At 44.8% G+C, this 27,346-nt stretch overlaps 1 protein-coding gene across 1 annotated transcript in view; it reads left to right on the forward strand.

The window, feature by feature from the left end:
• Positions 1-27,346, forward strand: part of ADAMTS16 (ADAM metallopeptidase with thrombospondin type 1 motif 16) — a 637,963-nt gene that overhangs the window by 466,076 nt on the left and 144,541 nt on the right. The window contains exons 16-17 of the mRNA XM_085606087.1: positions 8,927-9,171; positions 13,569-13,707. Coding sequence (XP_085462213.1) covers positions 8,927-9,171; positions 13,569-13,707 — 384 coding nt within the window. The remainder of the gene's footprint in view (positions 1-8,926; positions 9,172-13,568; positions 13,708-27,346) is intronic.

The following is a 27,346-nucleotide window of genomic DNA, read 5'->3' on the forward strand; positions in this document are numbered from 1 at the left end:
CTTTGGTGAATTAATATCACTGAATGGATGGCACATATCAACATTGGCTACTTCAGGTTTATTGAATTTTCAAGGATGAAAATGTTCAGCTATCCATGCTCCACATAACTAGTCATTGAACAAAGATCTGCAGAACACATGGGGCCGCGTTATACGTGCAGCTCATTTTTCTTCATTCCGCAATAAAGGAAAATGCGCTGTATTATGATCAATGCGCTGCCCTCAGGGCAGCCGCGAACTCACGCTGCCAAGTCGTCAGCGCAATAATTAGAAAAATGGAGCGGCTGCTTTGAAGCCACTCTGTGTTTTCACAGTGCAGGTGGCAATGCGCCTGCACTTTAAAAAAGTGATTAGAGATCCCCTTGCAGGTGGGGGCAGTTATCGATGTCTGGCAGGTCCATAGGACCCCTTATCCTCCTTCCAGAGGGCTGCTCTCAAAGGGCATGCCCCCATGCAAATAAGGGAACACCCCCTGAGGATAGTGCTGGTGCTTTATGTGCGCCAGCGCCATCAGTATTATAGAAGGAGCCACACAAGCATCTGCGGCCCCTTCTGTCATACCAAAGTGCCACGAGGGCGTGCAAAGCAGGCGCAAATGCCCATTGTGCCCTTGGGCCACTGTGTATAATACGGCTCCTGGTCTGCTGTATTGTAATGTATTTCTCCCTTTCCAACAATACATTGATAGACTGAACAATGTACAAAACAAGATGGTCAACTGAGCTCAGAACTTGCACTATTATGTTCATAAAAGCAGATAGTTGGCTTCAGGTGGAGTTCAGGATGACATTAAAATCCCTTGGCACCATAAAAAGGACTTAATAAGCAAGGACTTAGTGAGCAGAGTCATACCACCTGGTCAGTGGCGGTTGGTTAAGGTAAACAGTTGAGGGGTGTGCACGCATGTACATATGCTAACTGACACCATTCCACAAGCATAAACAGGTGCACATAGTCAAACACATCCATTTACAAGCAAACACACTTGCACATATTCACACCCATTCATTCACAAGCAAACACAAACACACACTAACATTCACTCATTTACATGCACACACTAAAGTACGTATGCATTGATATATATACACATACCCAAACATTCATCAAAGCACTTATTTGATGTGCTGTGGCAGTAAAAATTAGGACAAATGGATGGCGAGAGGGAGAAACACAATAGCCCGGGAAGGAGCTGGAGCCTTTAACAAGGAAGCAAGAACTGGAAGATACTGACACCTGCTCTCATTGGCTAACCTTATCAGGGGTCATCCAATGAGAGGGGGACCTTTCCTAACTTGTCACATAGTGGGGTGGGCCAGTGAGACTTGCTGTGTGAGACATCAAGGATTAACTTCTGCTTTAATACCTCAGGGTTTAAACATAAAGCGTTCAATTCAAAAACTCCCCTCATCACCTCACTAGAACTGTGAGATCTTCAACCCGGCAAACTTTGGCTGCATGTTTGGATTAATACATATTAAAATGTTTGCAGTAATACATATTAAAGTGTTGAGTGTCTCTCCTGTTGACCGTTGCTCTGTTTGACAGACACTTGTCTTGCTGTGGAAAATTGGGGGCGGGGGGGTGAGAGCCCTGACACTCACAGTGATTTGCCACCACTGCATCTGGTCTCCAGAAACGCACTAGAATTGAACTTCTCCAGGCTGTGGCTTGACAGGATGAATGATAGGACTTGCCCTTAAGGAGATTCAGACCTCCCAACTATGAGCTTGCAGAATCCTCAACCCACAACAGCCCAAAATTAATCTTTCAACACTCAGCCTGAAGATTAGCACACATGCAACTTTACCCTGAATATACAAAAAGAAACCACAATGCTTAATCCTAATTTGCCTAAATTAGGCCTAGCCAATCCTGTGAAAGGAGCCTTGGAGCTGAGGTGATGTGACTGAAACTGGGCCCGGTTGCTGATATGCTCAACATGAGTTGAGCCTGGAGCAGGGGCTAAGATAAACAGGTTATGGCAGGTTTTTCCCACTGAACATCTTGCAGCAGTTGGAGGCTGCCTGAATTGAGCCCTGGGACTGGAACAATGCCTGGTGAATCCAGAGCAAGAAGCAACGCTGAAGGGCAGTAGGTGGTGATGCTGCGCTGGCGTGTTGAAGACTCAGCCACAGGTTGGAGGCCTATATAGCCAGGCTGAGGCTGGGACAAAGAGCAAAGTGGACCTGCCTCCCCCTAGCTGTGGGAACAGGTGGGCCCAACAAATGGAGACATAGTATGAGAGGCAGTTTTGCCAGGGGTGCACCCTTGCTGATGACTGTGACTTTGAATGGGATACAGAGAGGGGTTGGTTTAGGCTCTTACTGGTTTGCAGACCAACAGAGACGCTCAAACCAAGTTCCACGAAAAAGAAGGGAATTACAAACTCACCCAGTAGAGGACAGATTGGCCTGCATTGACTGTATAGCAGCAAGAGGTACATGCCATTGTCACTCACATAGGTGCGAATAAACCAGCTGCAATAAATGACAGCTTTATGAAAAGGACAGACTGCTATGTGTATCAGACAACAGAGTGAAGAATGGTGGTGACGCTGGACCACTCCTATCCCAGGCCCTGGCAAACTCAAACACTAAGACCAACTGGTATCTTCAAACGCACCACGATAAATCGGATAGTAATGCTACCTCCACCATACAGAAAATACATCACTGGCAAAAATGTACAGAGCTACACCATCACACAATACACCACCTCACAAATGGCTGTACAAAAACACACTCATCAAAAAGGCAAAAGGGCGATCTCTGAATGTACCCAAATGCCTAAGAAACCCTCAAATGCAGATGTACTCTCAGCAACACAATTACCAAGAAGGGCACTTGAAACAAAGATAGACACTGTGACAGTTGAGGTTAACCTAATGAGGCAAGTTATGCAAAAAGTTTCTGAGAAAGCGCAAACCACAGAAGAAAAGAAAGTCCTTTGTGCCAAGGAGAACACTATGAAAAAGTTATCAGGATAAAACTCAAACAACAATCGTGGAAGATAAAGCAAAAGAGGTGGAAGGACAACTCTAAATGAAATAATATTAAAATCCTAAGGTTTCAGGATACCAAAAGAAGGCATAAAACCAGAAGTATTTATAAGGGACTGTATCCTACACGAACCAGCTTGTCACCTCTATTTGCAATAGAGAGAGCCCACCAGCCCTGACAGCTCAGCTTCTACCTGGAGCTCCTCCCAGGGCTATAACTGCAAGAATCCTAAATCACAAAGAGAGGTACTGCATGCTAAACCATGTTAGAGAAGTAGAAATATCTCAATTCAAAAACCATAAAATAACTATGTTCCCATATTTCACTAAGAAAGTTCAAATCCATCACAAATCGTTCCTGGAAGCTAAATAAACATTAAGGGGACTGTATCTGAAATGTATGTTGCTGTTTCTGGCCCGTTTACAAGTCAGAGTGAACAGAAAAATCCACTTCTTTGAAAAAATGGCAAAGTCTGGGAATGGTTGGACATATGGGAATGTACTCCAGCATGTCAACACAAACTAAGTATATCTGTCTCCCTTCAGAGATCTCCGACATCAACAGATGTTGAAAAGCCTGGAAAAGGTCAACGCCATGCTCTATAGACTGACAGACCCCTAGAATAGTAATAGAAGAAGATAGCATCTTGATAGAAGAAACAACAGGGTAGCCCAACGACCCCCAAAAAATGACACAATTGCAGGGTCACACATGTTTCGAAGAGGAAGCCAACCCAGAGATGTAAATTCATTAACTATGCTACAGGTAAACTGGATACTGAATGCAAGCTGTAGATATAATCAAACTAAAAGCTATAATCTAGCACAAATGTCCTAGCCTTGCAGGTGGGTAGCAAGATTTAGGTGCAGTCTTGCAAAAGCATGTTTTATATACAACACAAAAACTTATAAATTGCACTGTGAAGCATAACATGATCCTGGACCTAATAAGATCCACTTAACACATAGATAGAGGAGCTGGTGAAAGCGGGTGACCTCTGGGACTGCGTTTTGCCTAACAGATGGGCCTCTAGGGGGGCAATGTGGTACATCTGCAAATACGAATAGGGATTTCTTACACACCACATTGATCAAGCATTACTTAAGGGAATACAGTCAGTTTTCAACTCATAGGGAATTGGATGGACGCTAATTACTGCCATAACTGTTTCTATGGTGGAGTTCCTGCCTGAGAGAGGGGAAACACAGTTGGGTGCTATTGGTTATGGAGTAATAGTTGGTCGAACCAGCAGAAATTAACTGGATTTTAATGGACCCAGTATTCCATACAGCATGTACATTAATTATGTCAAAAGACATGAACTAATAGATGGCTGATACAAAATATATCATTCGGAATTTACTCATATGGAATGTGAGAGGGCTGGATGAATTTTCAAACTAACATCAAATCCAGTCCTACTTAAGGTGCCATGGGTTAGGAATAGCAATGCTTCAAGAAACTTGCCTTCATAAATGAAAGGATAATATATTACAGAGAAAATGTAGAGAGTTAATCTTTGCTGCAACCTACTCTACGTAGGCAAGGTAATTATTGACATGGGTAGTGCTGGGGAAGACACTTGAGGCACAGGAGGTACATACAGACCCAGAAGTATGATATGTAATAGTGGCAAGTCTCCTAGATGGAATGATCACTTGCCTTGTGAACGTCTATGCATCTAACAAATTATTTTTTAGTGACGCGTACCAGGTGGCCACTCCATATTTAGATTTCAGGTTCATCATGGCAAACGACTTTAGTCTAAATTGACAGAAATTCTCCCAAACAATTCACAAAACCAGGCATGGAAGCATCCCTGCTTGAAGTAATGCAGGAAGCAGAACTCATCTTTATCTGGAGACACAGAGATCCCACTATTGGAATGTATTCATTCTACTCCCATGTACACCATGCATATTGTAGACTGGATTACATTCTAGTCAAACAAACTAGCTTGTTGGGCAGAGTAGGGGGGTTGGTGATGTCACATATCTTAATAGGTTCCTGTAAGATCATTCCCCATTACAGATAACCTTCGCACATACAAAGGCCAAAACAGCTGTCCCCACATGCAAACATAATCAGAAATACTGACAGACTGAACATTTGTTATGCATTGAAAAGTATATTTACACCTATATTTTCAAAGTAATGATAACTCCACTCAGAGCAGATCCACTGAATGGGAAGCCTATAAAGTGCCTTTCCGTGGAGACGGTATATCACAAATATATGTTGTCAGAACATACTTAGGAAAAATGCTAAAAAGTAGAGAAATGGCATTGCGTGCCAAACTAGGTCCAAGATCCAAAGACATTTCAGGACAATGTAGAAGCCAGGAGGCAGATAAAAGATACAGGATCAAAATTAAAAAGAAACATATACATACAAGATATAGACAAAACTATACAAGAAGTGGGACAAATTGGGATGCATGCTAGAGTCATTGATAAAAAGAGAGAAACCGAACCACATCCGCTAATTCTCCACCTATGGCAGGAGAATGGAACAGGGGTGAATACAAGAACATGAATTAGCAAAAAATGTAAGAAATACTTAGCAGAGTGATATAAACAAACACAGCAGATAACTGAACAATGTATTATGGATACTTTGAATTACATCAAGTTACCCAAACTAACAATCGACTAAGGAGATTGGCTCAAGGCACCACTCACAACAGAGGAAGTTAAAGAAACACTCCTATAAATGCAAAAATACAATGCACCAGGGACAGGTTTCCAGCAGATCTATACCAACAAGCACCCGATACCTGAATAGAGAAAATTTTCAAAGTATATGATGAAGCATACTAAAGAGGCATCCTTTCCCCCACAATGTGAGATGCTCTGATAGTCCTAATTCCCAAACCTAATAAAGATCCGGAGTTAGTATCTCCCTACCATCCACTGTCAATGTTCTTTGCTGTCATTACAATTCTTGGTAAAACACTTGCAAATAGATTCATGAAAATAATAACCACACTGATTTGGGATGACCAAACGGTTTATTTCAGGCAGGAGCACAAAGCATATTATCCAAAGACTAACTTCTGTACTGAACATACTCCCCTCGTGGGCATAACCCTATGTGCTAGTGGCGTTGTATATTGAATACTCATTTGACACAGTGGGATGAAATTACATATGGACCATCCTAAAAAAGATGGGCTTTGACCATAATATTTGAAATGGCTTCAACTGCTGTATAATGAACCCATTTCAAGAGTATAGATAGATGGATAGGTCTCTGAAAGCTTGACTCTGGAAAGGGGCACCCAATAAGGGTGCCCCAATGCTGGGTGGAGCATACAAGTGGGATGCATGATACACAGCACTGCTAAATGGAGGAAGCATTTATCTATTTAAAAGTGCCAGCACAATCGGCCCACCTGCTCATTAATGAGTTAGTGAAGTTCAAGTGGCCTGTTTAAACTGGGGCAAATACAAAATATTCCGGCTTGGGTACCTATACAGCGTAGACAAAATGGACTAACTGAAACTACACCTGGAATGGGAGATATCACATGTCAGATATTTGGTAATACAGGTCACACATAATAAACAGGCACGATATGCCCTTAACATGCGAAAAGGTCTTAAAGAATCTGCGACAAGTGACCCTGTGAAACACACTGCCTCTCTCAATTATGGAAAGAATATCAGTGGGAAAGGATTATTTTTTTCCTGCACACTATCTCTGCATACTACATCATTCAAAGTGCTCAATCCCCTTTGAACTTTTTAAAGTTTTGGGTCAATGGTGTGTGCAGATAAACGCAATGAGGTCAAACTCACGACATTCAAACTCCAAAAGACAAAAGGAGGCCTGGGTCCATCTGACATACTACTATATTTCTCAGCTTTGCAGAAACACAAGAGCTACTTGCGGCAAGCCCGACCCAATTTTCCCATTACGAAACTGGCCCACATAAATAGGCAAATCTAGATGTGTTTCCCAGATGTGCCACACGTAACTAATACAATGACAACAAAACTAAATATGGCAGGTGGCAGGAAATTACTCACCAACCAATATACAGCACTGGTACAGTATAAAGGAGAGACTGCAGAGAAAGCACGTGCGAGATGGTAAACAAACTGAACTAAACCATTGACTGTCATGAACTCAGTGGCCGTTCCTCCGCTAAGACGAAGGAGCGTCGCCCCACTGCTTTTAAGAAGTGTAAATAAAGGATACACAAAATGAGAAAAAGAAAGTTATTATTATTTTAGGTTTCCGTGCTGCTTTGTGGGAGGGCGGGACTGCTCTGCTCTCGGGGCAGGGGAGGGAAGGAGTGGTTTGCCCACTCGAAGTGCACAGTGACAGTTTGGCCAGCCATCTGGTGCAGCGCAAAACAGCCATGCACACTTTGCATGTTCTCCATTTAGGCTGCATTATAGCCTGCATGGAGAACATGCCCAGGCCACCATTCACCTGGCTGAGCTATGATCCACGGCGCTCAGATCAATCACAACACAATGTTGTGTTTGGTCAAGAGAACCTGGGTGCTTCCTGGTCCCTGTTTAGCGCCAGTGCAGTCTTGATGCAGAATAGAGATGCAGTGGCGAGAAGGTAAGTTGTTATTTTTTTATTTATTTTTTTACACCCCCGATTTGTGCCGTCCGCCACTGCATAAAATGGAATACAGTTTGAAAGCAGGTTAAAAAAAATCTCTAATAATGCAAGATTAATATTGACTTAGTTTAACAAAATCTACAAAACATGCATTTCACCACAAAAAACTGCAAGAATAGATACATGGAAATCTTTGAACTGTAGCAGATTTCCTGCAAATGGTAGGCGGATGCCCTGTCATTTCAAGGTTTTGGGATATGGTGCTGAAGGGAATGGGGCATAACAGGCATCTGGCGTTTCCCCGGCAGGCTGGAGGGGTGGAAGGCTGTTTTTTTAACTGGCGGCCAGTTTTGCAGCAGTGCTGCAATATCCACCTCCAGTAACAAAATCGGCAGGATATCCAGCATAATGGCTACTTCTCACTCTCACTGCAGTTTTCAGGCAATAATAAAAGTGTCAAGATTGATATCTCTGACAGAACGTGTACCATACAGATCACAGAACTACATTTAATATTTTTAGCTCAGTCGGTTACTGCTTTTGTCACAGATAACCTTTAGTTACTTGCAATTCCCAACTTACAACCCTAATACATCTAGCCCAGTGATCTATAAACTGCCATCAAAGAGCTGCATGCAAACTGCATGGTACAGGTTTGAAAGTTATGTTTTCCCCAGTCTTTCATTAACCTAATGCTACTAAATGGGTTTGTTTGGGTAGAAATATATTCTTATTAGTAAATCCAACCACTTTGTTATGTTTTGAATCCTGAGTTTGTGCTTCTCGAGACCAAGCACTCTTGAAAAACGCCTACCAGTATGGATGACTTGAAAAGGATTTATTTCCATTTGTTTTACATACCCTTTTCTAAACACTGATTGACATGCATTTTATTCATTGTGTGCATGTGTGTGTGTGTGTGTGTGGTGTAAAGTGCTCAGACTCACTACACTGGTATGAGAGGCGCTATAAACAAATTAAGTACATAAATAGATTCATGATATTATAAAGATCTAAAATACTTGTTTGCATCTTTTATTATTTGATAGAGTTTCTGTAGTTAAAATAGACATTGTTTGTTATGAATATTGATCCTTTCCAACAAAAGACCACAAATGGTTATGAAAATATGTATTTGCAGCATTGCTTTTGCTCCTGATCCAAAATACAATAATGCTGTAAGACACCGTTCATAGTGCCTCTCTTTTTGATCACTGGTTGTGTAGGCAAACCTTTAGTCCAGGTTTGGAGGCCATCTGATGTCTGATTGAACCTCCGGCTCAAACAAGACCTAGTTCTTGGGTCGGTGTAAAACTCAAAAGGCGTATTTTTTTTCTTTCTAGAGTATTACACTGTGGTCACGGTCCCTGCTGGTGCCCGCAGCATTCGGGTACACGAAATGAACATTTCTACCTCATACATCTCAGTCCGCAATACTCAGAAAAAATACTACCTCAATGGTTACTGGACAGTGGACTGGCCAGGCCGATACAAGTTTGGAGGCACTGTATTTGATTACAAGAGACCATACAATCAACCGGAATCACTCACTGCTGTTGGACCCACAAATGAAACAATAATCATTGAGGTAAGAGCACTAGGCTTCAATTTTGACTCAGTTTTAATCCTGTCTGGCTCCAAAGTGTTTCTAGGTGTTTAGAAATCCTGTTTATCCCCACATCTCACAGTTTTCTTATGTGACCATTATTTCAGGTGACACACTAAACTATACAAAAACAGTGGCTAAGATTATTTCAAGTATTCCATCTAATTTCTTTTGTATACTTTAGTGTGTCGCTCTAAGTAGGATGGTATACCCAGAGGTTAGTCCTGTGCACACTGTGTCTCTGGAACCAAGCTACGCCTGGCTGATGAGCCCTAAATAGGGCTCATCAGCCAGGGTGAAACTGGTTCTGGGCTGCTTGAGTTCCGGTTCACAGAGGACCTGGTCTGGCAGTCGAGGCTGGACTGTTCTCACCGGAGCAGGGTCAAGACTGGTTTGCATATAACTGGGTCCAAACTGAGGTGGCATGGTATGCAAAATAACAATGGGCGGGGATGCAGCCTGAGTAATGACCAGTGGCTGAGATTACTTCAAGTATTCCATCCTTCACTTTTTTGTATACCTCATTAATATAAGGCAAAATTAATTTCACCAGTAACTAACTCTTAATAATTGGTGTGCTGTCATATCTATTCAAATTAATGTATAACTTCTTACAACACACTTAAGTGGCAACACTAAAGGTCTGTAGTTGATATATGCAATAGACTTCTATTCTACAATTGGTCAAATGTCTTGCCTATTACTGACAAGTGACTACTAAGGGAAAGCTTCAGGGAAATAGAATATGTAAAATGTAATGATCACTGAAACCAAAATCTATATTGGTATTGGCAGGATGATGTACTTGTGGTGTGGTTATGGCGTTCTAGCAATGACCTTACTCAGTTAAAGGCTCCTGGATTTCATCCTGAGCTCCTGCATGTGAACATTAGCTGCCTGTCAGATGCAGGGGCCACTAAGCATACCAAAAGGGAGGATACTGCGTGTCCCTAACAACAAGTGCTCCAAAAATAGTATCTTCAAGAAACTATAGACCTACACCAAGTCTCATTGACCTATACCCTCTGCTAGGAGATGTAGCTGAGTAGTTAAGGCCTAACTTTTCGGAGCTCATGTAGGGTGAATCTCAGTAATGTAAACACATCTATAAAATTTACAAAAAGGCTGTGAGTGTCCACACAAAACTGGTTGATAGCACACCACATAGTTTCCTGTAACCCATATCCCACATACGGTTGTATGATGGTACAACGCATGCCTGATCAACACATGCCTGTACTATGCGTCTCCATAATGACTGCATCTTTACCACGCATGCCTTTACCATGCTTTCCTTTACTACGCAATTTTGTGGTAAAGACATGATGGGTAAATGGACATATGTTTTAAAGATCATACCCCTTTCCCCTGCCCTGTAAACTGTCCCTTTTACCCTGCCCTAAGCCCTAAAAGTTAACCCCATGCCCCAAAAACTACCCCGGCTCCAGCCCCCGCCTTGAGCCAAAAAACGATCTCCTATATCTCTGAAGTACCCCGACTGAACCCCTCCCGCCCTGAGGCCTAAAACTGTCCCTTGCCCTGGAAACTGTCCCTTTACCCTCGCATTAAAAACTATACTGACCCCAGCACCCGCCCTGAGCCCTAAAACTGTCCGTCCATTGCAGCGTTGTGATTGGCCTATGGGAGGGAGGCTGCCTGCTTCCTGTTCAGCAGGAGAGCAGGAAAACGGGACCCGCCAGGAGTTGCAACTGTGAGGGATCTGGGAAGGTAAGTTAATTTTTTTATTTTATTTAACCCCACACCCCCGTGCGAACACTCCACCCGCCCCTTCACCCGCAAGCCATGCTGTCCGCAATTGAATCTATATTAACTAATTGAACAACTGATATTGTGCTCATCTCAAAATTAGACAAACAGAGCCACCACATGGCAGACTGTCATAAGAGACCGTTGTAGAAAATTAAGTACCAGTTGTGAGCAGCGGACACCACTGGCCGAAATTAAGCACTGGTGCATATTCAAAAGAGAGTGTCCCCTGGTTTGCATGGCAGAAGGCTGTCCTCATTTTCTCTGCAAATGCTGGCCTTTCAGACGTGTACATAGGCACAGAGGCCCTCTGTCTGGAGTCTGTACCACCCCGGGGGGGAGGGGGGGAGGGTGCTTCTATAGAACGTATCCCCAGTATGCTCATGGTAATATAGGTACTACACAGACACCAGCCATGCACTGCTCATGAAGGCTGCAGTCACATACTGCACCAATGCATGCAGGTTTTCTGGTCCCTTGCGAACCGAATCTGAGGTGCCTCTCTGCAGACTCTGAGGCCGCGGCATGGGCCCTTTGTTAGTATCTTTCAGTGGCGTAACAATAGCCCCAGCAACTCTCCGATGGGTGGGGGGCAAGCTCCAAGGGCCCACCTACAGCACTGTGCACAGGTGACAGAGCTCCTGACTGGGTCGGGAGCTTGGGGGGTCCCCACCATACACTTTGCAAGGTGACCCCTACAACAAGTTTCGTTACACCACTGGTATCTTTACATGTGCTCACTGTGCTAACTTGCTGAAGGGATCAACAAGGGTCCACAAAAGAATGTGCGCAGTCTGTATTGACCCCACTTTCTGGGGTGTTCAGTGTCCGCCACAAGTAGGGTCGGACGGGGAACGAAAATAGGACCGGAAACCAGAGTAAAAGTGGCCCCAATAAGTGAATTAAAAAGAAAAAATTCGGCCTAAGTTTGAAAGTTTTGAACTTGCAAATACACGCAGTATACGTGTTGTGCAAGCATTGGACGACTGCATGGATTTGAGCTTGCTGCAGGCAATGTTTGTTTTATTATCACGGGACTCATCAACAGTAAATACCAGCTCAACAGATCATAAAAGAGGCCCCAAAACAGCCAAAAAAAACTGTCGCGCACACTGACCTGTCAGATCAGCCCATCGGGCACTGCTTATTTGTCTTATAGGTCAGTCCGACCCTCCCCCAAAATTCTTGGTCGACCCAAGAGAATGCACACAAATCTGTGCGTTCACATGCTACTCTATGCCTGTCTACTGCACTCTTCTACGAGCAGGCTGTTACCGTGCCTTTGAACGACTGTGCAAGAGAACGCACTTATTTTTTATTTAATTGGCATATGGCCCCAATGGCACATCCACGGTATGAAATACGCAGACTGGAGCCATGCACTTGTATGAAAATAAGTCAAGTGCCTTCGGTCAGTCTTACTTACTTTCGGCTAAAACGTTACTTAACAGAACAGTGTCACCCTCTTTTGGGACATTATCACTGTTTGCATGGCAGACAAAGCCACACTCACCTGTAGTGCCTGTAAAAACCCTTGCTTTGTCACATTAGACACATTAATGACCTCAGAGTCGTAGCTTTCAGTGCTGCAGGTCCGCGAGGGACCCCATGCATCCTAATTATGAGTGTGTTTACTCACTATTAGTGGGTCAAGAGGCCCATTTTCCATGCTTGCATTAAGTCACCGAGTGACCCAGCTGTTTCAGCTGCTGTCGTGTCAGTCTTTTCGGGCAAGTGTTCTTTATCTCACTGCTGTAACCCTATGTGCCTTGAGTGTGTAGTGTATTTACTTTGAGTCAGCATGCTTCTCAGACCTCCCTGGCACTAAACTCAACAAAACCTCTTCCTTGCAAATATGTGCAAGTTACTCTTTTCAACAGTCTCATTTTTGAGCCTATAAAAATGGTGCAAAGGGAGAGTTCCTTTAACGATGTTAGATTATTGGAAATGCTGAATTTTGCACCAAATTCCACATTATCCACTCCACCAGACTGTTTAATGTGTGCCAAATTTAATCTGTGCAGTGCTGCTAGTGTGTAAAGAATATCCAGTAAGGCACTTTAAGTAGAAGTTTACCAGCTGACACTCGTATGAGTCCTCCCTAGTTTTACCTTTATGTACATAATGTATCTCACATCTGATGGCACGGATATGGTGAGTCCTAATAGGGCTTTCATTACCAGTTGTGTGGAAATTACTACCACCCCTCATTGCAAGCTTACCAGGGTGTAGAATTGGACACGGTAAAAACATATGCATTTTCACATATATTTCTACCCCCTAAAAGAAGATGGAAAATGTAAGCAAAAAAAGGCCCGAATTGGGTTAAAACATGCAGGAAATGGCCAGGTAATTCCCGGACTGCATGTTATTCCCAACTTCGGTCCTCGAACATGTAGTGACTTTTAAATTGTGTGGTAAATCCAGCCGGGATCAGCACAGGCTTGGCTTTGCCATCGTAGTTTACAGGCCAAATCGTAATGATGACCTACGTTGGGCAATAATAGCACGTTATTGGTGCTAGGCAGTGTTACCTACATGAAGAGGGGCAAAAATATGGCAGAATTGTTATAATGCTGGTTCTTACTGATTCCTTTTCCTAATCTCTACAGGTCCTCCTCCAGGGTAAAAACCCAGGAATTGCTTGGGAGTACACTGTGCCAAAGGTAGACGTTGCCAAAAAGCCAACCCCGAGGCACAATTACACATGGGCCATCGTTCGGTCAGAGTGCTCGGTCTCCTGTGGAGGAGGTAAGATGTCTGTACAATATCACTCTGTGGCATGAATCATTGCTGTAGATTTATGGGCTCTCTGTAGCTCCTTGTCTGTCTTATTAAACACGTATTCACAGCCTTGAGCTCTCTTTCCTGTAAAGCAAATCTCATTGGACTAAATTCAGATTTTATGTGGGGTTCTTTTCGAATAGGAACATGCATAACATGTATAAGGCTGGTGATTTATGGTTTTTATGTGGAAGTCTGATCAAATTACAATTTATGACCTATAGAACAGTTATGTTATTAAGTTTCGTGTTTTTCAGAACCACCGTACTGTAAGTAACCTTTGTATTTTCAAAGCCACCTCAAACTTGATATTGCACCAGAATATCAACTACAAAATATTGTGGGGTCATAACATTAAGCCAGGGGTCACAACACAGCCACTCTGTAGTTATAGTTAGGATTCCCAGGTATTAAAATTTCTCCCTCTGAATTTTGGTTGTTAATACCTTCGCACCTGTTTGACAAACGTCATCGAAAATTTGCTTCCTATTCTTACTTCTACATTGGTGGATGATGCAAAGTTTTGTGGTGACTGGTCAAGAGGATGCTAAGATAAAAGAGGGGTCCCAAAACACGTTTTTCCACCAATGTATTTTACATTGACTTTTGAATCTTGTATAGCGCGAAAACGGCTGAACGAGTTTGCATGAAATTTGGCAACATTAGACATTTTGGCGTACATATGATCCTTTTGGTTACTGCAGTTAAGTAGGGTAGGTATTTTTAAGTTATAAGGCATTTTAACTTAATGACATCTGAGGGCAAAATGTTGCAGTATTTCAAGGCGTGCCGCAGTACATAGCGGTGACAAGTCATTATGTGATTGGCTAACGACTTTACAAAAGATAAAGGCAGCCATGTTGTTTTTAGGTGTACTTTGCTTGTGTTCGGGGTTACACCCTTAGTTGTAGGTAAGTATTAGCTATGATAATTTTTCCCTACGTGTTACCACTTTATTAAAGGTAGGGAATTTTTAAATATATATTTTTTTAAAATGCAGAGTACCACGGTACTGCCTCAGGAGTACCACGGTACCAAAAATAAATGAAAAAGAAAATAAATATGTTAAGAGATTAAAAATACACTAGAGGACCCTATACTTTACAAATGTGGTGTACTAGAGTGCATTTTCAATTTTTACCATATTAAAATCTTCAGTAAAAAGTTTACAGAGTACCATGGTAACACCTGCAAAGACTCCACTGCTTAATTTTTCTTTTTTTTAAATGCTCACTTCTCCCTAAATTGGTGTACAAATATATGGAAACTATAAATACATTTCTCTACCTAATAACACTTAAATAAGTTGTAATAGGTAGAGAACAACAATAAAAGCTACTACTTACCTAGATCAAGGGCCCTAACCCAGAATGCAGATAAAGTGTGATGAAAACAACATGGCTGCCTTTTACCTTTGTTAAACACAGCTATTAGCCAAACACATACTGCTTTGTCATGCACATATACTGCAGTATACTGCAAATGTACCTCGGTAACCCATGGTACAATATATAACTAAGTAATTTAAAAATTATAACAGTCATAAGCTTTTATTCGATATGCAAGATATGTTGTAAGCACAATAAAAATACGATCATTACAATGTACAGAAAAAAAAACAATGCTACAAGAGGCCAGTAAAAATTCATAAAAAGATAAAAGGACATAAAATGCCCGTTATTAAATTAACTAAAAAAGAATTAAACAGCTACTGACAATCTCTTACAACGAATAAGCCAAAACAACTTTAAAAAGTTTGCTATTCCACATACTATAGGGGGGGAAGTGTCCGTGGTTAGGATACGCAAGGCTACTAGGTGGCTACGTGTGCCCATATTTCGACAGAGGGGTTTCAACCAGGAACTCCTAGGCCTTCATTAATCCGGGCATTCAAATAAGACATGCGCAATGGACTCAACCCTACTCGGGCAACATGCACAGTTGGGAGAAGTACGGGCCGCTGATGACCAACTCGATACCACTGCACCCAGGGGGAGGGATCCAACTCTAAATTTAAAATAAAGGGCTCGGTCGAAGGGGAGAGTGATCAAGTCCATGTAGGGTTCAAAAGCCACAATGTCTTTAATTTGTAAAAAGGCGACAGTGGACTTGCAGTGGTTAGAGTTTGTAATTAGACGCTCCACAGTCCATTTCCAGTAAAGCGCCTTAACAACTTCTTTTGGAGGGGCTGAACGTGATGACCAACAGCCTCCTAGTCCGATCTTCTCCAGAAGCTTTTTAGTTTCTCTTAACCACTTTACCTTCGCCCAGCCCCCCAGACTCATTATTTCCCCCAGGGCGTCAGCATAGGATTTTAGTTCTTCACCCCTCCAGATTCGTGTCCATAGTAGGAGCGGGCGAAGCTGGGCCTGGTCTTTAATGTTTTTACAGCCCGTGTCCAACCGCACTGGTACAGATGGTGTGCTCAGTGGAACGGAGATAAAGGATTTCAGAAGCTTGCTCTCCGCTGTCTCTAGGGTGTCCAATCGGCAGTGGCCCCACAGTTCTGCCCCATACAAGGCTGATGACACTACTTTGGCCTTGTAGATATCGATTACTGGGGTAAGTGATCTCCTAGGAGAGGCCCTGAACTCCCTCATGAGAGCACCTCCTACTCTCCTATGGTTGAGGACCATTTTATCAATATGATTAGCCCAAGACAACCTATCCGTAATCCGAATACCGAGATAATCGAATTCGGCTACTTTCTCTAAGGGGATCGAGTTAAGTGTGGGTGGACGGCCCAATTTCTTAGGAGGATTTAGGACTAGATATTTTGTTTTGTCCACATTTATTATTAGTCCTTTTGCAGCACAGAACTCCTGAAAACGCGTTAGTAATTTCTGGAGGCCTTGAGGGGTCTTCGAGATCAGGAGCGTATCATCCCCAAAAAGCAGGGTGGGGATACGGACTCCTCCGAGACAGGGGGCGTCGTCTGGTTCTTGTTGTAGAGGTTTAACCACCCCATTCACATATAGTGAAAATAGGGTGGGTGCCAAGACACAGCCCTGTCTTACGCCCCTGGACACTGGAATCTTCTCAGTGAGTTCTCCGTTTTTACCCCAGCGGACCTGAGCAAAGGTATGGGCATGGAGGCTAATGAGAAGGGACAAGATGTAAGGGGGTAATCCCAACTCATAAAGTACCCTCCAAAGATCTTCCCGGGGGACTAGGTCAAAGGCAGTCTTCAGGTCTATAAAGGCCAAATAAAGACTACCCTTGCCCAGTTCCACCACCTTCCACCCCAGTAGTGCCAGCCTGAACACCTGTTCTATTGTCCCCATACCAGCCCGAAAACCTGCCTGAAAGTCTGATAGGATTTTATTCTCCTCCACCCAGTGGAGAATCCTTCCAAGGATAGCTTTACCAGCTATCTTTTGGGTGGAGTCAATCAGACTTATAGGGCGGTAGTTCCCCGGTGTTTCCCTGCACCCTTTTTTATAGATCGGGACCACCACCGCCCCTTTCCAGGATTCTGGCACTGCCCCTCCCATCATGATATCATTTAGAAGAGCTGCTATAACCCGTGCCCATTCCGCTGGATATGCCCTCATAAGGTCCCCCGGAAGGCCATCTGGGCCCGCTGCCTTGCGAGGGGCTACCCACCCTATAACCCCCTCAATCTCTAAAGGAGTGAAGAGATCATAGGCATGAGGTTCGATTGCTCGTGTGAAGTCCATCCCCACGTTGCGTTCCCCATCTAGGGGGAGGTATAGGGTCCCAAAATGTTTTACCCAGCTTTGAGGCGGGATGTTGCAGGGTCTCACAAAAGCATCGGGGTTTTTCCGCGTGCTTATGAGATGCCAAAAGGCCCTTGAGTCCCTAATTTTACTAGCCTGGAGCAGGTCTTCCCAGTATTTATCTTCCCACTCCCTCCTGGCAAGTTTAAGGGACTTATTGTAGGCCTTCCTTGCTTCCTGTATCACACTACGGGACTTAACTTTGAGCGCCTCAACTAACTTAGCCTTATGAACCCTGCATGTTTGGGTATACCAACCATCGGCTGGTTTTTTAATGTCTTTGTTACCCGACTTGTTATGGTATAATGTAAAGACGTTAGTTAAGGCTTCTACCAGGCAGACAAAAAGCCCACTCACACTACCCACCCCTTCCAAGGAGGTTCCAAGGGTTGTTACCGCGTGGTTTAAGTGGAATTGAATTTCCCCTACCTTTGCCTCTGATAAAACCAGTTTGGCCCATTTTATTCGTCTACCACAAGGGGAGACTTCAGACTCATCCAGGGGTGCGGCTACCCGGTTATTGTTATCCTTACTTGTGGGGCGCCACCACTGGACCATACTTAAAGAGAGCAAGTTGTGGTCACTTTCAGTCGAGGGGACCACCTGCATGTCCCTTACATAAGGCCATAAGTTTACGTCTATTAGAAAATAATCCAACCTAGAGGTATGTCCTGGCCTATTGTACGTGTGGGCACCCAACCTATCCGAGGATGTCCTCCCATTTGCTGCCCTTAAGTTGAATTCAAGGCTCAGGGAGTATAACTGGAGCGCCACTTCTGACCACCTTCTAATCGGTGGGATTTCCAGTACCGGAATCCCCAACCTGGTATCCTCCTCGTCTTGGTCGAGGGAGACGTCCGAGCCCAAGGGCTCGAACGTGCAATTCATATCACCAGCAACCAATGTACGAGACTTATATGGGGTATTATTTAGCAAGGTCTCGAGGAGAGATATTACAGGAGACTTTCTCCCGCCCACGGTTCCCCGGGCATAAACATTATAAACATTTAGGACAATTCTTCCCCTTTGATCTATTAGGGTGATGTTTTGTATGTCAGGGGAACCTGTGGGAAACTCCACGACTCTGCAGTCTAGAGAAGCCGCGACCCAGATGAGAAGGCCGCCCGCTGGTCGCCCTCTCCCTGTTTCCGAAACCTGCGCATGGGAGGAATAGGAAGAAAAGCCCACCCTATGGACCGGAACACAGCTCCATGTCTCTTGGAAAAGGCACAGGGAGTGCTCATCAACCGAAGCAGTAAAATCCGGTAGTGCCAGTTTTCTTGCAATCCCTGCGACATTACAGCTGAAAACCTTAAAGACTAGGTCCGTGACAGCTGAAGTGTCGCTGGTCGCCAGAATGCCCCTGTCTATGGACCTCCTCGGAGGAATATGAGGGGAACAGGGATCATGTGGGGTGGATATACAGTCGCCTATCCCACTTGTAAGATTTATTTTGGTAGGTAATACTCCAGCTGGGTCAGCTCTACTCCCAGTTTCCAGTCAGTAAGGCCCTGGTGCCCACAAATGGTTCTCCCTGATGTCCCCTGAGACCCCAGCCCAGTTCTGACCAAAAACAGGGGGACTTAAACTTCCTCCAGTTGAGCCAACAATTTGCCTGGGGTAAAAATAAGAAAGATCTACCACTTTAACCCCCGGAGCCCCCATACTTTTAATAGGAGTGCAGATCGATGGTACTACTCTTGTGTCTTGGAAATTATGATTATACAATCCCCCTCCTGCGTTTTTTTCCCCTGCCCTACCCAATCCACTCTGCGGACACTTAAGATAATACCATCCACACCCAGCGGGATTGGTTTGTTTGCCTTCAGCCAGTGGATACACTTGTTCTTGAGTGATTGATGGTTTTCCACCTGACCTTCCTTTAGAGGGGGCACATTAACCATGACTGCAACAAAAGGTTGACAGTCTGGTGGGAGGTTTACTGAGGGGATCCGTCGAGCTGGCTTACTGGGGGCCGGTGAGAGGGTAGGTGTGGCGGTAGGTTGGGATGCAGACCTAGGGGCTTTCTCTAGCGCTAACCCATTAAAATTACTACGTGCCCCTGGTTTTTGGGAGACTTCCATTTTGCCACTAACAATCTGTGGCTGCTTTTGTTGAAGAGGCTTATTTTTGTCAGGCTCTATGTGAGTTGTTGAACCCTTATGTTTTGGGCCTGCTATGGGACGGGCGGGAGATATGAGAGCTGGAATTAATGGACTATTGGGAACAACCTTGTTAAGACATATTGGGTGCTTAGGGTCTCTCTGAGGTAAAGGCTCGTTCCCCTTTGCACCCAAGTCCTTGTTTTCAGTCACTCTAATTATTTGTTTGAATGTTGTTTTAAGTGAATGAAACCCGTCAAGGGTTGATTGCTCAAGTTTGTCTATCCTTTCCCCTAGACCCTTGACTTGTGTTAGTAACGGTTTCAAGAGGCTGTATACCTTCTCAAAAATATTTTCAACCGTTACTGAGTCAGGGAGCTTTGAAGACTTGACAGTGTTTGCGTCTGGGTGTAGCCCCTTGGAAGAGATCAGAACATCCCCATCTATGTCAATTTCATTCGTTATAGGCTTACCCCTTGTAGTTCTCGTACCAGATCCAGAAGGCTTTCTTAATCTTTGGTAAAGAGCGGCCTGTCTCACTAGGCAACCCTTTTTACGTTTTCGTAGCTTTTTGCTTAGCGGTCTATTCTCCTGTCCAGTGATTGGAGTTTGGGAGTTCGGGGAAGACCTAACTAACTCCCCTTCTGATAAAGCTAAGGACGCAGTGAGCGGTATTGAGGGCTCCAGCTCACTGATAGCTTCGCTTGGGAGGTTAGTTAATAATGATGTGGACAGCTTACCAAGGCCATCGTCTTCCGCTGTAACTATAGGGAAAAGAGCAGCCAAATTTTCCAGCCTACCTATATTTTGCTCTATACCAGCCAACTGGGGGGGGTCTGTGTAAACACCAGGCACACTAGATGGAGAAACGGGTTGAACCTGGGCACTGGCCGGTATAAACGATTGAGCGTCGACCACCAAGGATGAGCATCTTGAGGGGAGGTAAACCTCAGATAAGCGCCGCTCAGACATAGCAATCTCCTTTTCAATCACCGCCGCCACCCTGGTGATGAAGCGGTCCATAGTTCCTATGATAGGGCTCGCCACATTTGGCCCCTTTTCGCCCTCGTTCCTTAACAGCTTACCAGAACGAGTAGACATAATTGTCCGGAAACAAAGCGGGGAGACACACCGGGCCTGTGTACTCACAGTTGCTGGAGAGAAAAGGGACGTGGCCCAGCCCAGCCTCCTTCGGCCTCTGACGGCCAGAGACGGCCCGCCCTTTGCCCGGGCTTAGCCCGGCGCCCGCGCGCGTCCCGCGACGCGGAATGAGCAACAGACTTTTAAGCGCCTCCGGGCGCGTGGTTGTCGTCACGAGCCGCTGGGGCACCTGGGAGCGGTAGTTCCCCCGCTGTGGGGCCGCGAGATGATGTGGCGGCAACAGGAGCCCAGTGAACAGCGGTAAGGCTACAGGTGAGGAGGGGAGGGCACCAATAGCTCCACGGTATTCCCTCACACACAGTTCTGGCTTTCCCGCTCCACCGAGGGAGCAACAGACTTTTAAGCGCCTCCGGGCGCGTGGTTGTCGTCACGAGCCGCTGGGGCACCTGGGAGCGGTAGTTCCCCCGCTGTGGGGCCGCGAGATGATGTGGCGGCGACAGGAGCCCAGCGAACAGCGGTAAGGCTACAGGTGAGGAGGGGAGGGCACCAATAGCTCCACGGTATTCCCTCACACACAGTTCTGGCTTTCCCGCTCCACTGAGGGAGCAACAGACTTTTAAGCGCCTCCGGGCGCCTGGTTGTCGTCACGAGCCGCTGGGGCACCTGGGAGCGGTAGTTCCCCCGCTGTGGGGCCGCGAGATGATGTGGCGGCGACAGGAGCCCAGCGAACAGCGGTAAGGCTACAGGTGAGGAGGGGAGGGCACCAATAGCTCCACGGTATTCCCTCACACACAGTTCTGGCTTTCCCGCTCCACCGAGGGAGCAACAGACTTTTAAGCGCCTCCGGGCGCGTGGTTGTCGTCACGAGCCGCTGGGGCACCTGGGAGCGGTAGTTCCCCCGCTGTGGGGCCGCGAGATGATGTGGCGGCGACAGGAGCCCAGCGAACAGCGGTAAGGCTACAGGTGAGGAGGGGAGGGCACCAATAGCTCCACGGTATTCCCTCACACACAGTTCTGGCTTTCCCGCTCCACCGAGGGAGCAACAGACTTTTAAGCGCCTCCGGGCGCGTGGTTGTCGTCACGAGCCGCTGGGGCACCTGGGAGCGGTAGTTCCCCCGCTGTGGGGCCGCGAGATGATGTGGCGGCGACAGGAGCCCAGCGAACAGCGGTAAGGCTACAGGTGAGGAGGGGAGGGCACCAATAGCTCCACGGTATTCCCTCACACACAGTTCTGGCTTTCCCGCTCCACCGAGGGAGCAACAGACTTTTAAGCGCCTCCGGGCGCGTGGTTGTCGTCACGAGCCGCTGGGGCACCTGGGAGCGGTAGTTCCCCCGCTGTGGGGCCGCGAGATGATGTGGCGGCGACAGGAGCCCAGCGAACAGCGGTAAGGCTACAGGTGAGGAGGGGAGGGCACCAATAGCTCCACGGTATTCCCTCACACACAGTTCTGGCTTTCCAATTATAACTTTAAAACTAGCTACACTATTCACACATGCTACCAAAAATGACCATTTAACCAAATATATTTTCCTGCCACAATACATCTACATCCGTTAACACACTTTCATGCTACATCTGTGCCAATTACCAAACTCTATGACACACCAATCTATGCCATTCCTTTCTATTACAGTCTGCACTATTCCACTTTCTGTCCCTCCACTATATGCCACTCTACTGTATGCTAATCTACTGTATGCCACTCCAATCTACCCCACTCCACTCCACTCTAGGCCACTCCACTCTACACCACTACACTGTACCCTATTAAATTCTACGCCATGCCATTTTATGGCACTCCAGTGTACGCCAATACACTGTATGCCCTTCCACTGTACGCTGTTTTACTGTATGCCATTCCACTCTGCACAACTCCGCTCTATGCTATTCCACTCTTTGCCACTCCACTGTAGGCTACTTAAGTGTACACCACTGCACTAAATGCTATTTTTCTGAACCCCACTAATCTGTAGGCCACTCCACCGTACTCCACTCCACTATACACCACTCCTGTATATGCCACCCCACTCTAAGCGATCCACTGTGCGCTGTTACACTGTACATCACTACATTCTATGGCAATACCTTCTTTGCCACTCTACTCTATGTCAGTCCACTCTACTGTACTACACTGTACGCTATTACATTGTATGACACTGCACATTACGTCACTCTGCTCTACACTATTCTACAATATTCCACTCCACTCTATGTCAGTACAATGTACGTCAATAACACTCAATGTTGTTCTGCTCCACTGTACGCTACTCGACTGTATGCCACTTTACTTTACACCACTAACTGTATGCTATCCCACTATACACCACTACTACACTGCACTATCCCCTACTCCACAGTACACTATTGAACTGTATGCCATACACTCCACCCTTCTACACTCTACCCATTCCACCCTACAACACTCCACTCTATGGTAGTCTTATTTATTTATTTATTTATTTTTTGCATTTGTACTGCGCATCGGCTACCCAAAAGGGTTTCCCGGCGCATTTAGCTGTTGCAGGTGGCGAGAGAAGGTATTGTTTTTATTTATCGAATAACCAGGTTTTTAACAGCTTTCGAAAACTGGAATAGTTAGGCTCATTTCTCAATGAAATAGGGAGAGAATTCCAGTGAGATGGGCCTAAGTAGGCAAAGGATTTGCCTCCTATGCGGGTGCGTTTAAATTTTGGAATTCTGAAACGGCCCTGGGTGGCCGATCTGAGGTTCCTGGATGGAATATATGTTTACCAGTGAGCAGAGGTACCTCGGGGCTGTGTTGGCTTTTATTTTATACATGTAGGAGAGAGCTTTAAATTTCACTCGATTTTCAATGTTCAGCCAATGCAGTTTGCGCCGGAATGTAGAGACTGATTCCCTTTTAGGTATATTGCATAGTAATCTGACTGCCGCATTTTGCGCCATTTGTAGACGATGGAGATTAGCTTTATTTGATCCCAGATAAAGGACATTCCCATAATCTAAACGGGGTGGTATTAAGGCGTTCACCACTGTTTTCCTAGTTGATTCAGGGAGCATCCAGCAGATTTTTCTCAGCCATCGTAAGATGGAAAAACAAGTGGCTGCCACTCTGACTTATTGTGCATGCATGCTCAGAGAATCATCCAGGAGCACACCCAGATTACGCACTTGTGAAACAGGGTTAGGGAGATTGCCCATTTTCTCTGGCCAATGTTGATGGCTCCATAGATGTTTCTGTTTCCCTAAAATGATCACCTCTGTTTTTTCACCGTTTAGTTTTAGGAAATTTTCCTTCATCCAAGTTGCGATGTTATTCAGTCCAGTTTTAAGCGCAGAGATGTCATTTACTTTTTGGGCCGTCAAAGAAAAAATAATTTGGGAGTCATCTGCATATGAATAGATCGTGAGTCCCGACTCCTCAACCAACTCAGCCAAAGGCTTAACGTAAATGTTGAAGAGAAGTGGACTCAGGATAGATCCCTGTGGTACACCATGACTGAAAGAATGGATCTTGGAGCATGTGTTTTGAGAAAAAACTTGAAATGTCCTATTTGAAAGGAAGTCCTGAATCCATTTCAAAGCATCCCCTCTGATTCCTACGTTACTCAGAGTGTTTAAGAGCACCTCGTGAGAGATGGTATCGAAAGCAGCGCTCAAATCCAAAAGGATGAGCGCTACTGTTTCTTCATTATCCAATTTCTGGCGAATTGTCTCAGTGACACCCAGCAGCGCTGTTTCCGTTGAGAAACCTGCCCTAAATCCAGACTGTGATTGGTGAAGAAGTTGGTAAGTGTTCGCATATTGTGTCAACTGAAGGTGGATGTGTTTTTCTAAAATTTTAGACAGAATAGGGAGTAAGGAGATGGGACGGTAGTTTTTTATATCCATTACATCAGCATTAGGTTTTTTCAGCAGAGGGTGGATCATAGCATGCTTCCATATGGGAGGAATTTTAGCCTCTTTAATTGACATGTTGAGTACCTGCGTTATAATAGGTATCACCGATGGATTTAACTGCTTAAGGATGTTAGCTGGAATAGGATCCTTAGGAGACCCCGATTTGATAGAATGTAATAGGTCTTGAACAGTATTAGTAGTTAATAGAGGCCAATCTTTAAGTTCATGCTCGATCTTTCTTCGATTGGAAGGTTGTGTACCCTCTGATGCAGTAACTTTTGGCCCTGGAACTTCCGTATCCTGTAGGATGATATCTTGATAGATACCTTCCACTTTATTTATGAAGAAGTTCGCTAGTTCTTCACATTTGGATAGGGATAAAATGGGTGGTTTGGCAATTGTGTCTGAGCCAGCCAATGATTTTACTGTGTTAAAAAGTGTTTTAGATACTCTTTAGTCTTTATCTCTTTTTCCATGGCCTCCTTCTTCTTCTCTGTTTCTTCCTGTTTTCCTTTTTCTGGGATCAGCGCGGTACACTTCCCTTATTGTGAATCGTTGCCTCTTCATGTGTGCCACAGTTTCCGGGGTGTTTGCTGGGCGTTAGGTACTGGGGTTTGCAGGCGCAACTGTTTTTGATATTCTTCCCCATCCGGAATTTCCCGTGTCTGCGCCATTGATTCAATATATTGCTGCTTATTGCTTACGTCTCTTATCCTTGCCCCTTATCGCTGTTGGGAAATTGTTTGGCACCTGATCCTACTGTTTTGATTTATTATAAAATGAAAAACCCTTTTTCTCCTGGTGTCCTACCTGCGCGGCTCATCGGCCGGACTATATTGGACTGCAGATTTTGCTCTCCGAGGTGCCGCCTGTGTTTACATTTGCTTTTATTGTTCTGATTGCTTAGCGGCCGGCCCCGGGGGGTTGTAGGCCCATACGTGTAAATGACTGAAACGTCAATAAAGGTTTTTCAAAAAAAAAAAAAAAAAAAAAAAAAAAAGTGTTTTAGCACAGTTAGAGGCCTTATTGATGGTTTGATTTACGAAGGTGGCACGTGCAAGCTTACATTCCTTATGATATTCGCTTAGGGCTGCTTTATAAGCTGCTTTATCAATGGGGTTATAGTTTTTCCTCCAGTGTCTTTCGAGAGTTTTACAGCTAGATTTTAATATTTTCAGAGAATCAGTATACCATGGTGCTGGGGGATGATGAGTAATTTTGTTTTGTTTGCAGTTAGGAAGGCATAGGTCCACAGCTTTAGTAAGCCAGCATTAGATATCATTTGCTAGTGGGTCTATTTGTTGTTTCATCGATGGTATATGTGCCTCTAGACATCTGTTCATTTTCTCTACGTCTAACCTCTTCCAGTTTCTTGACGACTTCTCTATGCGAGTTGTGTCATTTCTTTTGTTAGTATTGTAAGGTGATATCAAAGAGAATTTTATAAGATAGTGGTCAGACCAGATTGTAGGTAATGCTGGGGAGCAGGTAATTGTATCTAAATTAGTGAAAACAGGATCTAAAAAATGTCCTGCTCTGTGAGTGGGCCCTTCATTTACCAATTTAAGGTTTTGAGAGGCCATGTCCGCAATAAGTCTTATACTATTTCTACAGGTAAGATCTTTTAGATGCAGATTTAAATCTCCTAGCACGGTAAAATTGGCCTTATTTGTTATCTGGAACGAGATTTGTTCCATCAATGCAGAAATCCAATTAGTCATCAAATCGGGTGGTCTATATATAAGTATCCCAGAAAAAGTAAAGTAGGCAGATAGGGTAAGTTTAAAGAGGGCAGCTTCACCTGTTGTAATGGGAAGTTCTTCAAGAGTGCAGCTGAAGTTTTTTTTGAAGATTACTGCAATTCCCCCCCCCTATCCTGTTAATACGATCTACTCTTACTATAGCATAGTTCGAGGGTGGGGCTATTGCTAAGTTAGGTCCTGAACTTTCCTGGAGCCACGTTTCAGTGATAAACACTGCATCCGGTTTTTCATTAAAAAGGATATCAAACATATTAGCACTATGTTTGGAGAGAGACCGGCAGTTTATGCTTATCATGTTATATGTTATGGGATCAATGCATTTTTTCATCTGATAGGGATTTTCAGTACATTTGGCATTGAGTGTAAAGCCGCAACAATTGCAGAGAAAAGGTTCCAATATATTGTGGACTCTGGCACACTTAATCATTCTGGGTTCTCCGATGGTTTTTAAAGTATCAGTGTCATATGTATAGGTCCTTATCTTACCTAGTTGTTTCTGTGGGGAAGGGTTGGATGGTAATTCTCCTGAATTTCTAGCAGGGATTTTGGCCCTCGGCCCGGGCCAGGCGCGGACGGGCGCAGACGGGCTTGCCTTTGGCGCGCCTTCGGCACGCCGCCGGCACGCCCGTTGCGCGCGTCCGCTGCGCGGACCTACAGAGGAGTCCATTTTATTTCAGCAGCGCCACAACAACTAGCCCGCTGCCAGGTCCGATTACCTCCCAAGATGGCGGCAGAAATCGATCGGCAGATTCTGGGGGTGTTTTCGGCGTCCCCTGTCTAGAGCCTAATCGTCTGGATCAGGTAGGATTAAACAGAACAGCAAATCAGGCTTGACCTCGCTATTAGGGTGTATTTAATTAAAAAAAGCGGCTCCAATGTCAGCGCGAGTTTTGTTTCCAAATTCTCATCGGTTTTCAGGTAGAACAGTTATAGTAACCTTGGTTATTACAGATAGCTAAAAGACTCCCAGCTTTTCGCCTCAGGAGTTACACACACACAAACTAACAGCTAGGGAAAAGC

Source organism: Triturus cristatus, chromosome 5_1 (assembly GCF_964204655.1).
Source record: "Triturus cristatus chromosome 5_1, aTriCri1.1, whole genome shotgun sequence".
Lineage (NCBI taxonomy): Eukaryota > Metazoa > Chordata > Amphibia > Caudata > Salamandridae > Triturus > Triturus cristatus.